A 14,453-nucleotide genomic window follows, 5' to 3' on the forward strand; every position below is an offset into this window, starting at 1 on the left:
AAATGATACAAAGTTTTCGCTATGAAACTTGATGCCACATCAGTTACACGTTACTTTTCTATTTGTCAATTTAACGACACTAACAGGAGTAACTTATTTGAAATATTTTTATTGTTCAAGTGTTTGACTGAAAACTTTTTTCGACTGGTGACCTAAGTGAAAGTTTTGGTATTGTACAGTAACGAATTTGCTCATTTACCATGTATATATCATATTAGAAAATAACTGAGCTTTTAGTTATATTTAAAATGAAACGGATTCATCACATGTCTGAACCAAACACATTATATGAGCAATTTCCTTAACCTCGTACGAAATTATATACCAACTTTTCTCGATTCCTGATTCCAAACTTTTGACGTATTTAGAACAAAAATTTCTCATTTTAGGGGACCCGACCCAACCCTTTTTTTTAACTAGTCGATCTGAATCGTATATTTATGATTTAATATAAAATTTAGGGGTGTATTCAATTGGGATTTTGAAGGATTTTTATGGATTTTAGAAATCATGGGGTATTCAATTTGAATTTTAAATAATCCTTTAAAATCTGAATGTATTCAACAAGGATTGAAAAAAGTTTTTTAAAATCTGAGTGTATTTAATTTAGATTTTATAAAGTCAATCAAAATTTGGTGGTATTCAATTTGGATTTTAAAAAATGCATCAAAATCTGATGGTATTCAAAAGTTCATGGATTTTCTTTTATTAAAAAAAGTTGTCGATTTTGATGGATTTGCTAGTACATTTTTAATATCTTGAAATCTCTTCAAAATACATTAGATTTTGATAGATTTCTAAAAAACTCCACAAAATCTGCAAGACTCTACAAGATTTTGGATCAACCCATCAAAATACACGCAAAGAATTAAAATCAACGAAAATATTTTAAAATCCATAAATTATTAACAATACTTTAAAATCTGAAATGAATACGCCTTATTTATTCTACTACTACAAATCAGAGATAGCAGAGTCGCAGCTCGGTCTCCGTTTGGACAATATAAAACAACACAAACATACATACACAATACATACATAAATAGTCCGCCGTTGCAACTCTCACTATATCTTCAACTATAAACTACCCTAATTAAGTAAAAAAAATTAACCAAAAATCCCACAAAACCCTTTTAATTTTGAAGCCTTGTAACAATGAGAGAAGATTTAAAAGATAACGAGCCCCCAAACAGAGAATTATATGCTCTTTTACACATATCTCCGCAAGCTTCTGATGAAGAAATTCGTAAAGCTTATCGTCAGTGGGCTCAAATTTATCATCCTGATAAACAATCTCCTCAGGTATAAGAACAACCCCTTTTTGTGTTTTTGCTTAAACATGATTGTGTGTGTGTTTTTAAGTATGTGTGTGTAAAAAAGTTTGAATCTTTTATAATGGTTTTGATGGGTTGGAGATAAATTTATAATTTTGAGGTTTTTTGGTGAATTTGTTTTTGAGTTGATATTGGTAGTGATTTGAGGGTAATGGGGTATATTGGAATGTGCAAATTTGATTGATGATTGTGTAGTGCTAGTTTTGATTGGGTGATTGAATATGATGTGATGAGAAGTTGTGAATTAGTTTTCGTGTTTTGGGGAGTTAAAAGAGCTTGCTTATGTGTTATGGATTGTTGATAGCCAAATTGGAGTTGGTCTGTTCTTGATTTTGATTCTTGAATAAGGTATCTTACTTTTAGGAGCCTCGGGACATTGTAATAGGCTTTATCAGTTGAAGACATTAATTCGGAATGAAAATTGGTTCATTCTCTATTTTTATCTATGTGCATGTAGATTATTAGGAGTTGGGACATATGCTCAGAAGATATTCTACAAGTCGGCGTATCTTTCCCGGGGAGCTTTTAGGTATGATGGTCCTATTATGAAAAAGGAAATAAAACTTTGTTGATCGAGGGAAGCAAAGAAATATGAAATATAATTAAAAATTCAAATATATTTAAAAAAAGATAAGAGTTTTATTAAGTTTATTAAAAAAGATATTAGCATTTGTGTTCGCTGGCTTTACGACTTCAGTACGGATAATTAACATAGTTGTCAAATGGGCGCTTAATCTTATGAGCTCTTATTCGAACCCTCTAGTTCAGCAATAAGTACCCGTATTGCTTAAAAAGTTAACACTTTTGAAAAGCTCACAAGCGGGAGCGCTTTTTCCACGCTTTGAGAAGATAGGGATTAATTTGAAGATATCTGAATTCCTCTATAATTTGTGGCTGTTTAATTAATTAACAGAAATTAGAAAATGCAATCTACGAGAAAGATTTTCGGACTCTTTAAAGGGAAGATATTAAGACGATGGTTGAAAAATGAATACAATTTGATGCTTTGTGTAAATATTTCTTTTGTTATTAAGATTAGTTGTATATCGTTGACTGCATTGTGTAACTACCAAATATTATTTGTCACAATCTTAATTTCTTACGAGTTAAGGCACTATTAACATATAGTCATTGCGTCTATGAGTTGATTAATATTTATTGAATACACTTCGCTTTTCCTTATGCTCTAGGAGGCCCCTTTGTTGCGGTTTAAGCTTTTAAGAAATATGGTACTAACAAATTCTCTATGCTATAAAACGGAGGCATGAGCTTTATGTTCCGTAATAAGTTGTGTTTAATTTTTTAAATTATTAGGAGCTTCTTATATTTCACTGAAAAAGATGAGTTTGCATCTTAGAAGGAGCAAACTAATGAGCAGGATTTGTTACCATCTAGTCAGGATAGTTACGTTACGTATTTGTGAATGTGCTTCTTGAATTGGAAGACAAGTTGGAGTCCTGAAATGATCAGGATTTGTAGTAATCTTTAACTACTAACATGGCAATACTCACTGCCGTGCTGTTACTAGCACCTAGTAAGGTTGCAAAGGTTCTTGTCTCTAACATGAATTGTGTGGTAATTACTGGGATATGTTAATGGGGCCCATCTTTGTCAGTATTTCTCTTGCATGCTGCACTCTTTTAGTTAACCAGACATTGACTGATAAATATACTGCACTCCTGATTTCAGATGAAGGATGTTGCTACAGAAAATTTTCAAAGGATTTGTGAAGCTTATGAAATTTTATCTGATGCGAATAAAAGGCAGATATATGATATATATGGTATGGAAGGGCTGACCTCGGGTTTAGAACTTGGTCCGAAATTAGACAGATTTGAAGAGATTAAGCAAGAACTTGAGAGATTGAGGCGGCAGAAGCAAGATTCAAAGGTCTTAACCCTCTTACCTTCTGGGGTGATTCTTGCAAATTTGTCGGTTCCGCAATTTCTAAATGGTGATGGAATCATGCGAGGGTAATTTTATTTTGTTTTTTAGTTGCTTTAGTCAGTTAATCAGAATTTAATAAGGTTACTTCTCATTATATATCTGTTACTTTAAGGTCCTATCCCACATAGATTTATGCAGCACATTGCTTCTCTAGAGAAGCAGAGTCGAGATTTTTTTACTTCCATTTTTTTTACTTCCATTTTTTTTACTAATGAAGTCAATTCGAAAACTAGTTTCCTGTCGATAGGGCTAGAACCTTCTTTTTCAGATATGAAAGACATGCACTGTGCGTAGTCGGAATAATGCTTATTGTTTTTATTGGTCTAGTTGGATCTGGTAGAATAGTTCATCTACCTGATTCGATCAGCCAAAACGGCTCATCTTTAGTTTTTCTATGGAGATTCTCCATTGACATCATTTTAATTTCTGTGTACATACCCTAGTTTAAAATTTGTTTAGATCCCCAATTTCTTAAGCAAATTTTATATACATGGGATTTTTAACCAGACCCAGTGCAATGTATGTTATTTGATATTGTAAATACCAGAATTTGGTGTTAGGATATCAACCCTCTGTCGCTTACTTTGTTTTTTATCTTCTATGTGTGACAATATGTATATCACCATCACATAAGGCAGTAATGTAATATTGTGCATGTAGTGGGATTTGGGAATGTGTTAAACAAGAATCTGGTGTTTTGTATAGATGTATATAATTGTATTCTTTTTTTTTGTTAGAATGTCCATGACCAGTGAAGTTCAATCTCAACTATCAAAGAGGAACCTCATTGCTGTTGGAGGTAATCTAGCAGTTACCGGAGAATCTGGTGGTGCTGCTACGACTGCTGTCCTAAGGCATCAGATATCTTCTGCTTCGACAATAGAATTCATGGCTTCTGCTGGTTTACAGTCTCTCATTGGGGTACAAACATCTCGGTACGTCAGTACACATTAATGGTTAAATTGGCACTACCTTTTGTTTCACTTTTTTCTTCAATTTTATTTTCATATACTCCAGACAACTCTCTGCCAATGCCAATGCAACAATGGGCCTTGCCATGTCTTTAAGAGATGGTTCAATCAATCTTACCAATGCCTGGACTCGTCAACTGTCCGAGTCTACTAATGCAAACGTAAGCTCTCTTCTATCAGCCATGATGTTTAAGACTTGTCAGCTTTTAAGTGCATGTTAAAGTAAATAAAATTCAGGATGATTTCTGTCTTGAAAAGTTTGTAATTAGAAAAATAAAATTTCAAGAAAAAAAATAATTTTCTTTCACTGACTTTGCCATCCTAAGATTTTGAATTGTACAAGGGAAAAATATTTTTAAGAACAGAACTTTTGAAGATAACTCTCGACGCGGACATTGGTTGAGGCTAAAGCTATGCACATGTAAAATGAATTGACCTCTTGAGGCTCAAACAATCTCTCTAAAAGACCTTGTATTGTCATTAATTTTTATGTTCTCATGGCATCCAGATTGAGCTTTCTTTAGGTTCAGAGTCGTCAATCGCTGTTGGATGGCGCAAGAAAGAAGAGAAGATGTCAGCAGCTGGAGTGATAAAGGTCTATTCCATGTTCCTTTTTGTAATAGTTACACATTTTCTTAATTAAATTCCTGCTAATAACATGACACCAATGTAAGTTCTTTCTTCTTACTAAGAAAGATGAACATCGGTAGCTAATTTTATAGAAGAGCCACTATATTAATTATTAAAAGGCAGTGAATAATTTTGTCATACAAGTGGGTTGATAAGTATGTAAACTCCGAAGAAAATTCGTAATTGTAATTCAAAAGCCCCATTTGTTGAAAGGACTGTCATGTATTTGACAAATAGAGAGATAGACAATAAAAACATGACCATACCGAAGAATGGTATCTTACCCCTCGTTCAATGAGAAGATGGACACTTTAAAAACCCGACCTACTATGATAGAACACAGTTCTTGCAACAAGATATGTAGTTGATTTCATAATTTTTTTCCTAGGTAGAATACAAAGGATCTTTGCTACTTGTATACATTTTTTAAGAAAATTGACTACCATATGTACTAACTAATCACCATGGACCACACATTATTGCATATTTACATAGTGTTCTGAGACTGAGCTGCTATATACATTTTGGATAAAATAAAATTCTACTCACTTTTTACTTGTAACTTTTGCTCAAAACTGCATGGATTTGCTTCGTCCATAAGATTTAGGTATCTTATAGAGGTGAAAACTCAGTGAACACACACACACAAGTCAGAATGTCTGTATCTCTCTCTGTCTCTCTATTATACATATGGTCATGCCCAACAAAAGCCATCGTAGCTCAGAAACTGTAAGAACTAGATATAATTATTTGAAATGATACAAATCACCGTCTACAGTACGACAATTTACCAGTAATAATAGTACAAATTACCTAAACATTTGAATTCTTTATAGATGGTTCAGTTTGGTTTCCTAGTTAGGTTATGTATATGAATATTGATTCTTGTGAACAATAAGCTCTTTTCTGCATCACAGCAATTTTAGTTTCCACCTAAAGTGTATCTCAAGTTATACGTGTTTTGTGACTAAAAATTAAAGTAAGCAAAAAGATGAGCTGCATTATTTTTATTTTAAAAAAAAATTCACTGCAGATTGGTACAAGCGCTGTAGGTGCATCAGCTCATTACACTCGTCACTTCTCCGTGAAATCTCATGGAAGAGTTGCTGCTAAAGTAGGAAGGTACTTTTGCTTACTCTGTCAGGATCATTTTTCTTTGAGATCTTTAAGATTTTATGCATATCCATGAAAGAAAACTCAACTTTCTATACACTGAATTTTTGATTTTTGCACATTGATTAGCTTGATCTGCTGACTTGTCTAACTTTTAAACATCTAGTTTTGGGCATCTCCAACTTAACACTCTATATAATAATGTAAGTTTTAGACTAGTGTAAATTAACTCCAACCAAAAACTATGGTAGTGTGAATTTATACCAAATGAAAAGCGTGATGCGAAATTTGGTGTCAGATCTCAGATGATCATTTGTTGTGATTTCTACATCAAAGTTGGCTTCTTTCAAAATTCCAATTAATACCCCTTTGTTTGTTAAGAAAACAAAGTGATTCCACTTATGTCCCATTTATATCATATTGTATCCCAACAAAATAATTACTTTTGGAAAAGTGAGAATATAACGTCTTCTTATAGATTAAAGATTCTTTTTAGTTTAATATATGGTGTAAAGGGGTTTGAGTTAATTTTGTGAATAGTGTAATTTTACACAAATTATTTTAAGTTGGAGATGGTCTGACATATGTCTTCTATCTTATGAAAGAATAAATTGGCCATATATGTTTTCATATCCATTCTTGACATTTATGTCTTTATTCCAAGATTCCTTGTCAAGGATCTGTACAGATTCTGTAGTAGAAATTATAAACAAACTTTGCTGTGGAAGTGCCCATAGCTTATACAGTTATCATTATTGCATTTAAAGTAGTCATTGTTGTTTCATGAGTCCGTCGATATGAGTTTCTATCACTCTAGGCACATTTGGCATCATTCATCCAACATGTCCAATACTGCAATTGTACCTTAAGTCTTGTACCCTTTCTGTATTATTTGCTAATTCTTCCGTTCAAGTTTCAAGTTAGAAATATCTAGATCCGAAACAAGATTTGAAAGAAATTAAGTTCTTAAGGTTGCTGTATTTTTTCATTTAAAAAAAAAAGGTAGCTGTATTTTTTTTTATTAATTATTTTTTTATCCGTGCATCATAATTGATTTTAAGAAGTATGATACAACTATGACGTTTTATATGAGTCTCTTAGCTCATTTTCTTTGTAATCTCACCTATCCATAAGTTTTTCCTTACTACAGTTAACGTTTTCTCTACTTATTTAGAAAGAAAGCGCCCTCTTTTTGTCATCCCTGCTGCTTTCCATATTTTGTATGGAATGCATTGCGGAGCTTGGACCCTTCAAATCATGTTTGAGCTAGTAATTATGAAATTTGTTTATATCATTTGCATTATGGTGTCCTTGTCAAGATATTGTGCAAGATGGACTATAGATGATGGCTCAGACTGAAGGTCTTCAGACTAAACACTGTTACCCTCAGAACTTCCAGCACCCCACTATGCTGAAGATTATAGGAGTTTGTAATATGCACATGACTATGTGCGATGTACACTATGCAGAAATTTTGGTAGATATGAGTTTGGTGGAGAATGCATAAAACAAAATTACGATGGCTGTCAAATTATATGGGTTCAGTTGTGTATTTGTTTCTGTTTTGGGGACAAAGTTAAATGTGTGATGTAATGCATTGGTACATGCCAGATTACTAAGTTGTGACTTACTATTTTGTCAGCCGTACCCTTGAAATTGAAGTAGGAGGTGGAAGAAAAATCTCTAAGTTCAGCACTGTCCGCATGTTATATGCAATAGGAATCCAGGTACTCTCTGGTAGATGCAAACTGGTTACTAAAAAGAATTCTGTATGTTTGTTATCTCTTACAGGACGTCTTTGTTTCTAAGATATCTCAAGATAGTTGTGAATTTGAATGTTGAGCTTCTGCCTTGATTTCTTTTGTAATTTTGAGAATTAGGTAAATCACATGTATAAAATTCGAGAAATTGATTATCTTCATTTGCGCAAGGAATTCAATATTCCGTTTAATTAGACGCCAAGAGACAACCACAATTAAGTGAGATGGATTGTTGCATCTCCACATACTATATTAACTAGTCTATACATCGCGAATTTCTCCTATTTTTGGTGGTTAGTGTAGAGCTAAACATACTCAATGTCTTTGTCGGGAAATTAGAAATAGTATTGTTAAAAAGCACACTATTGCTTAGTAAAAAAAAGAAGCAAACTATTGTAATTAGAAAACACACACGCACACACACCCACCACGTTGTCCTTGTAAGTAAGGCACATTTAAACTCTCTGTGGCCCATAATCCAATGTGGAGGCTTCTGGGATCCTTTTCTTGTAAATTTGTGGTTAATTATGAAGAATGCACATGCAAAACCCTTTAGCCAAAGATAAAATTATTCAGCATATTCCTCACTAAAGATTTTAACACAAGAGGCAGGGTTTTGGTTACTGTCAATTTATCTTTTTAAATTCGGGGTTAATTTACCATTTGTGTTCTCAGTTGCTGCTTGAATGTAATTACTCAACTATAATCTTTTAAAATTATCACATTTTCGAAGCTCAAAAAGAGTAGGGGTTCTAAATTCAAAACAAAAGAGTAGGGGTTCATGTGTGGAAAAAATGTTCGGTCCAAAGTGAGGATAGACTTCGGTTTTCCAAGTGCATGAATGAACTTTTATGATTTTGAGTGTATTTCTTCAATTAAGTCTGTTATTCTTTTAAGCTATGTTAAAACATCTATGCTTGGGTCAAATTCTCCATTTGTGCCTTATGACCTTATCTTTTCCATTGTATATGAAGGGTATCTTTTGGAGATTTGAATTTCATCGAGGCGGGCAGAAGCTGGTCATCCCTGTAAGTGGACTTTCAGTGTTTGAGCTATCATAGATTCAGGAACACCCCCACTCCCCAGAAAGTAAAAATTTAAAACTTAAAAAGGGAAATGGGGAAAAAGATTGGAAAAACAGGTTCAGTAAAAAAAGATCGGAAACAACAGAGTTTTAAGTTACCTTCTAACAAACAGTTCCGATCTCGTTGTATCAAAATACCTAAATACTTCTAGAATGAAATTCATTATTTTTACAACTTCATGCACCCTAATGTATCCCCTGACCCCACTAAAGATTATTTCAATCATTGAATAAAAATATCAATAATCTGATTCTTAAACTTTCTTAGCCGTCCAGTGACCCATGCTTATGTTTTTTTATATGAATCAGCTATGTGAAGGCACTCTTATAGTGGATCAAAATATAGAACAAGCTTTTACCGCACTGTAAAAGTCTAAAAAAATCATGCACTTGAGTTTAGCATTAATCAGTGATATAGATACCTTATTCTTTAAATGTACCAGCTGACAAATGATGTTAATCATTTTATATATTTTGAAGGTTTCTCAAACAAACCTAGATTATGTTGTAATAACTATTAATTATGTCTCTTTATTGAGCCATTGTGTGCAGATTTTGCTCTCTAGCCATCTGAATGTAGCAACTGCTGCTGGAGCATTTATTATTCCAACATCACTGTATTTCGTGCTCAAGGTTGTTGCAGATACTAAACGTTTATTTTTCTCTTTTATATCATTATATTGGACCCCCCCCCCCCCCCCGAAAAATTACAGTAGTGTTGAATTATATGTATATTATGCCCTGAAGTTTCTGTCAGGATCAGTCCTGTGTTATTACTTATAGTATTAGGCCTATCTTATTATATGTGCTAGTAATGTGATGTGTGCAGGCTCAAGGCTGAGTATAGTATTGTCAAAGTAAGTGTATGATGGTCATTTCCTAATTGTCTTCTTAGTTACATTTCTGTTTAGAGTCAGCTCTATAAGTATTTGTGGTGTCCTGTATTTCTGATTATGCGTAATAAATATATGAATGTGGAACTCGTTCCACAAGTCTCTCTCTCATTAGGGTTTCTCTCTCTAAAACTCTGTCTTCTCTCTCAAGTTTTTCTCTCTAAAACTCTGTCTTCTCTCTCAAGTTTCTCTGATCTCTACCTAATCTCTCTGATTCTATCTCTGTTCTCTTTGTTTCTATCTTTATTCTGCTCTATATCCCTGTTTCTCATCTTACTTTAGCTGTTATCCTACAATCAACAGAAAACACCAAAAATGGACACAAAACAGGTCAGGAACTCACCAATTCCTGACAGTTTCCAACACCACCATGAAACTCAGTACTTTATATGTTCTTCAAAAATAATTCCAGTATGTTGCTGTCCACATGCCAGCAGAAATTTATTATCTAGTTATACAACTCTCAACTTTTAGCACCGTATTTAATTCTCCGTACACCTATATAAATTTGTTTTGCACTGCTTCATCATCACACATTCACACCATGAGTTTCCCAGAATTTTTTTAGAATGCTTGTTAAAATTTGAGGAAACTGAAGTCAGTATCCGAACGTGTATCTGCAAATTATTTGTTAGGTCATGAGAACCATACTATACATTATAAAAAGTTAGGAGTTTTGCTAAAGAGTAATGTATGGCTTGATAGATCAATATCCGACATTTTTCACCTTTTTATGTGGGATATAAAGCTAATGTCATCAAATCAGTACATTTAAAAGATGTTTGATGATAAATTTTTGAGTTTATTAGTTTATATGGGTAGAAGCGGAATGATAGAACTGCCTATCTTCTATTAGGTAGCAGTCAATCAGTTTGAGGACCACTGTCATATATTACAAGGGAAATTGCAATAAAAAGAATAGTCCGACCAACAATTTCCATGCAGTAAGAGGCATCTGACATCTGGTTATACATCTCTGTATTAGCAATGTATCAAGTGTTACAATTCACTTCTTTAAGCTATTTATTAATGTAACACTTAACCTTGTGATGAATGCTAGTTGTGTACATCTTTCCTTGTGTTGCAATCTTATTTATTGTTTGATCCTTTTAGATCAAAGATGATTTCTTTAAAATATAAAGCTGATTCATATGTTTGATGTTCAATCATTCCCTTCACATCTGATTCATCTACTTGTCTACACTCGCAGTCATTTGTTTTTAAACCTTATTATCTGAAACGAGAAAAGCAGAAAGCAATGGAGAATATGGATCAAACTCAAGCTGAGGTAAAGAAAATCAATATACAGTACTGTAGTTTATGAATTTTGATTTTTAGTTTTTTTTTTATCATGCTTGTTTCAAACACATTAATGCCTTTAATGTAGACCTGGCAATTTTTGTCGTGTCATGTACTCATTATGTCGTGTTGTGTTCCCAAAGGTTAAACCCAAACACGACACTGAATATGATCATGTACTTCTGTGCTACAGCTTACACAGTTGATCCGATCAGATGTAAACATGGACACTAAAAATTCGTGTCGTGTATAAATCGTGGGTCTACTTTGATGCACTTGTATGTTGTAGCAGAACTTCATTTGGATGGCCTTGCATAAAAATAGCTAAATGTATTACTGGAACAGATTTGTGCTCTTCACTTGTTTCCAACATTCCATAACTAATACACCAAGGTTTAGCTGCTGCAAAAGGACTTATACTCCTTCCTCCGAAAACTTAAAACTAAATAAGCTACATTACCCCGTCGTTGGACAGACTATATTTACTAACTATAAAGAATGCCAACTGTGAATTTTGTTCATAGTTTCTTTGCATGATATTAATAACCTTTTTAATACAGTAGAAGAGTTTTTGCATGTTTTCATTGCTATGGAGTAGGATTTTTCTATGTTCTATTAATAATTGAGGCAATTACATTCTGCACCTAAAAACTTTCATTCAAAAACAAAATTGCATCATGCCAATGTTTTAGGTTGCTACTTGAACTTTTTCTAAGCCTCTCAGAATATGTTGCATGCATCTCCGCAATCTTTTGGTTTATCCAGGTTCAGCGGGCAAGGGCACTAGCGGAGAAAGCTCAGCGGTTGCTAGAAAATGTAGCCAATAGGAAAAGGAGTCAGCAAGAAGAAACAGGTGGATTGGTGATAATAGAAGCAAAATATGGAAATCAAAATTTTTTGAAGAATAGATTTCGGTCGGAAGAACAGAAGGATGAGTTGGCTTTACAAGTTATTGATGTGACATTACCTCTAAATTTTCTAGTTAACGATTCTGGGCAACTTAAGGTATCTTTGGACCTCTGTTTACAAAAAACTGAATTTGGTATCTTGTATAATCTCTTATAATTTTAGTTGTATTGCATTATCTCTTATATGTGTTTTATTCTGTCTGCAAAATCGTACGTTCATGGACGAAACTAAGCACATTTTACAAAAAAGTCTTTTAAATTATTATTTAAATGTCCCTTTATTGAAATTGTTTATCTATATTGTGGAGGCTTCTTCAGTTGGATCAATTTGGTGGTTGTCTCATTTCACTCTTTCAATTTGCATGTGTCCCAATAACAATTGTTTGGAAAATATATGCCATTTGTGGTTTAAGTGTGGTGTGCACTGTGCAGGACTGTTAGCTGGTCCTAATTTTTTGTCTATACTGTTTAAAATTGTATATACTGTAATGGCGATTCATTTATATAGGCCAGAAAGTAATATAATTTTCATTTGTTAATGTGCTTCTGATGTGTACACAACAGCTTCACGAGGGTGTAAAAAAATCGGGTATCATGGGCTTTTGTGATCCTTGTCCTGGACAGTCTAAGCATTTGCTTGTGGACTACACTTATGGTGGCAATAGATATGAGGTACACAATTTTTTGCTTTGTCATCTTTGTAAACAAGTATACCGGAACTAAAAACTATGCTTTATCTCTTGAGCAGGTTGAAGTAGATGACTACGAGGAGTTACTAATACCTCAGGAAGCACACAGAATATGACACGTCCTGTTCAAGATGCATAGAAGATTATTGTTTACGCAACAATTAATATTGTGAAGACACAGAGTGAGCGGGAACTTTCTATGTCTTGTTTTTTCCCCTTACAAATTCAAGAAGCTTTGATAGTACCTCTTAGATGCCATTCTAAATTATATATCTTGTTGGGTCTTTTTTGCTGGTAAAGAGTTGACTGGCAAAAATTTTGTGTTTCTATAGGAGTTTGCATTTAATAGCACATTGTAATTTATCTTTTGGAAGAATTATGTCAAAATCAGATGGTTATACTTATACTACTTCATTATAGAGATGTAAAATATTACACAGAGAACAATGTAGGCATGATCTATACACTTGATAGATTTCTGTTATGTGTACTTTTTTTGATCCCCAATAAAGTAATATTTGATTTCTAATTTTTGCACTCTAGTCCCCTTGTTTTAAAAGTTGGATGGAACTCTTCTATATGGACCAACTTCTTATATGGATGATGTGTAAATTGAGTTTGAACCCCCGGACTTTACTGTATAAAAACACACAAAGATAGCAATGTGCACTGCGCATGGATTGATTATGAACTTAATATGTTATTTGTATCCTAGTTCTACAACATTTAAGAAATTAAATTCTAGGACCCTGAAAGGTATTTCATTTTCCCCCTATGTCACGTATTTTGATTGTGATCTCCCATTTTGTCATGTCAATTTGGAATTTTTTATGAGATTTTCTGGAATACCTTGCAATATAATATATTTTGAATAATAAGAATATAATGTATTATTAAGCAATATATAAATTTCAGTAGAGCAGTACAAGGATCAAACAGGATACAAAAAAGAGTTATTCTAGTTGATTGAGTTCATTGAATATTACGGATGACGCGCTTAGAGAAGCGCAAAAAAAGGCCACCGGCCGGGTTTTTTCCAGATTTTAAAAAACCCGGTTTTTCTAAAAAGGATTGGGTTGAACTTTTTTAAAATTTCAGCAAGGCCGGGTCGGACGGGCTTCCCTAAAATATTAGGACCGTTTTAGGTCCGCGAGCCGGGCCTGATCGGGTTGAACCAAGTTTTATTCGGGTTTATTTATTTATATATTAAATATTTAAATATCATTTTTATATTTTGTAACTCGAACTATAAGTAATTTAAATACAGAAAAATAATATCTTGAAATGTAGATTAGTTTAGACACTGAAATTAACAATTATTTTTTAAATATAATATATACATAATTATGATTATAAAATAATAATATTATATGTAACATTTTGTAGTGTCCAAAATGGAGTATGGTTTGTTTATTAGGGATGACAACGGATCGGATCGGATCGGGTTTCGTAAGATCCAAATGCATGGTTCGGTTTGGGTTGGATATTGAAAATAAAGATCCAAATATGAGCTTTCGGGGTTTTTCGAGTTTTGGGTCGGTTTTGAATTTAATTCGGATACCTTAAAAGTAATTAATTAAAAATAAATAAATTTATATTATTATTCAAATATGTTACCTAACAAATATTCATTTGAATGGTAAAATACAAAAGTAGTACTTTATATTTTAAATAAAGAGTTGATGCAATTATTGAATTCTTACTTTCCTAAATGTAGGTAAAAGGTTGACTCAATTATGCGTATTCATTTGTTTAACTAAAAAAAATAATATTATATATATATAATTTAATATTAGCGTCAAATATAATAAATTTAACTATCAAT

General features: G+C 33.0%; 1 protein-coding gene across 1 annotated transcript; it reads left to right on the plus strand.

Moving 5' to 3' along the window:
* The first annotated feature begins 982 nt into the window (after positions 1 to 982).
* Positions 983 to 13,157, plus strand: LOC141677715 (chaperone protein dnaJ 13). The gene is made up of 13 exons (XM_074483753.1): positions 983 to 1,302; positions 3,024 to 3,307; positions 4,019 to 4,216; positions 4,299 to 4,413; positions 4,761 to 4,847; positions 5,916 to 6,004; positions 7,638 to 7,722; positions 8,730 to 8,783; positions 9,392 to 9,472; positions 10,943 to 11,020; positions 11,797 to 12,036; positions 12,504 to 12,611; positions 12,688 to 13,157. Exons 1-13 carry the CDS (start codon positions 1,156 to 1,158, stop codon positions 12,742 to 12,744), a joined length of 1,623 nt encoding a protein of 540 aa, XP_074339854.1. The 5' UTR covers positions 983 to 1,155; the 3' UTR covers positions 12,745 to 13,157.
* Positions 13,158 to 14,453: the final 1,296 nt, after the last annotated feature.

Source organism: Apium graveolens, chromosome 8 (assembly GCF_009905375.1).
Source record: "Apium graveolens cultivar Ventura chromosome 8, ASM990537v1, whole genome shotgun sequence".
Classification (NCBI taxonomy): Eukaryota; Viridiplantae; Streptophyta; class Magnoliopsida; order Apiales; family Apiaceae; genus Apium; species Apium graveolens.

What these genes read in the sequence shown, in the direction of transcription:
- LOC141677715 (XM_074483753.1), top strand. Translation starts at nt 1,156, where the DNA reads ATGAGAGAAGATTTAAAAGATAACGAGCCCCCAAACAGAGAATTATAT. An exon ending in ATTGGGGTACAAACATCTCG is followed by an intron (nt 4,217 to 4,298) that starts GTACGTCAGTAC and finishes CATATACTCCAG; the next exon opens with ACAACTCTCTGCCAATGCCA. An exon ending in CACTGTATTTCGTGCTCAAG is followed by an intron (nt 9,473 to 10,942) that starts GTTGTTGCAGAT and finishes CTACACTCGCAG; the next exon opens with TCATTTGTTTTTAAACCTTA.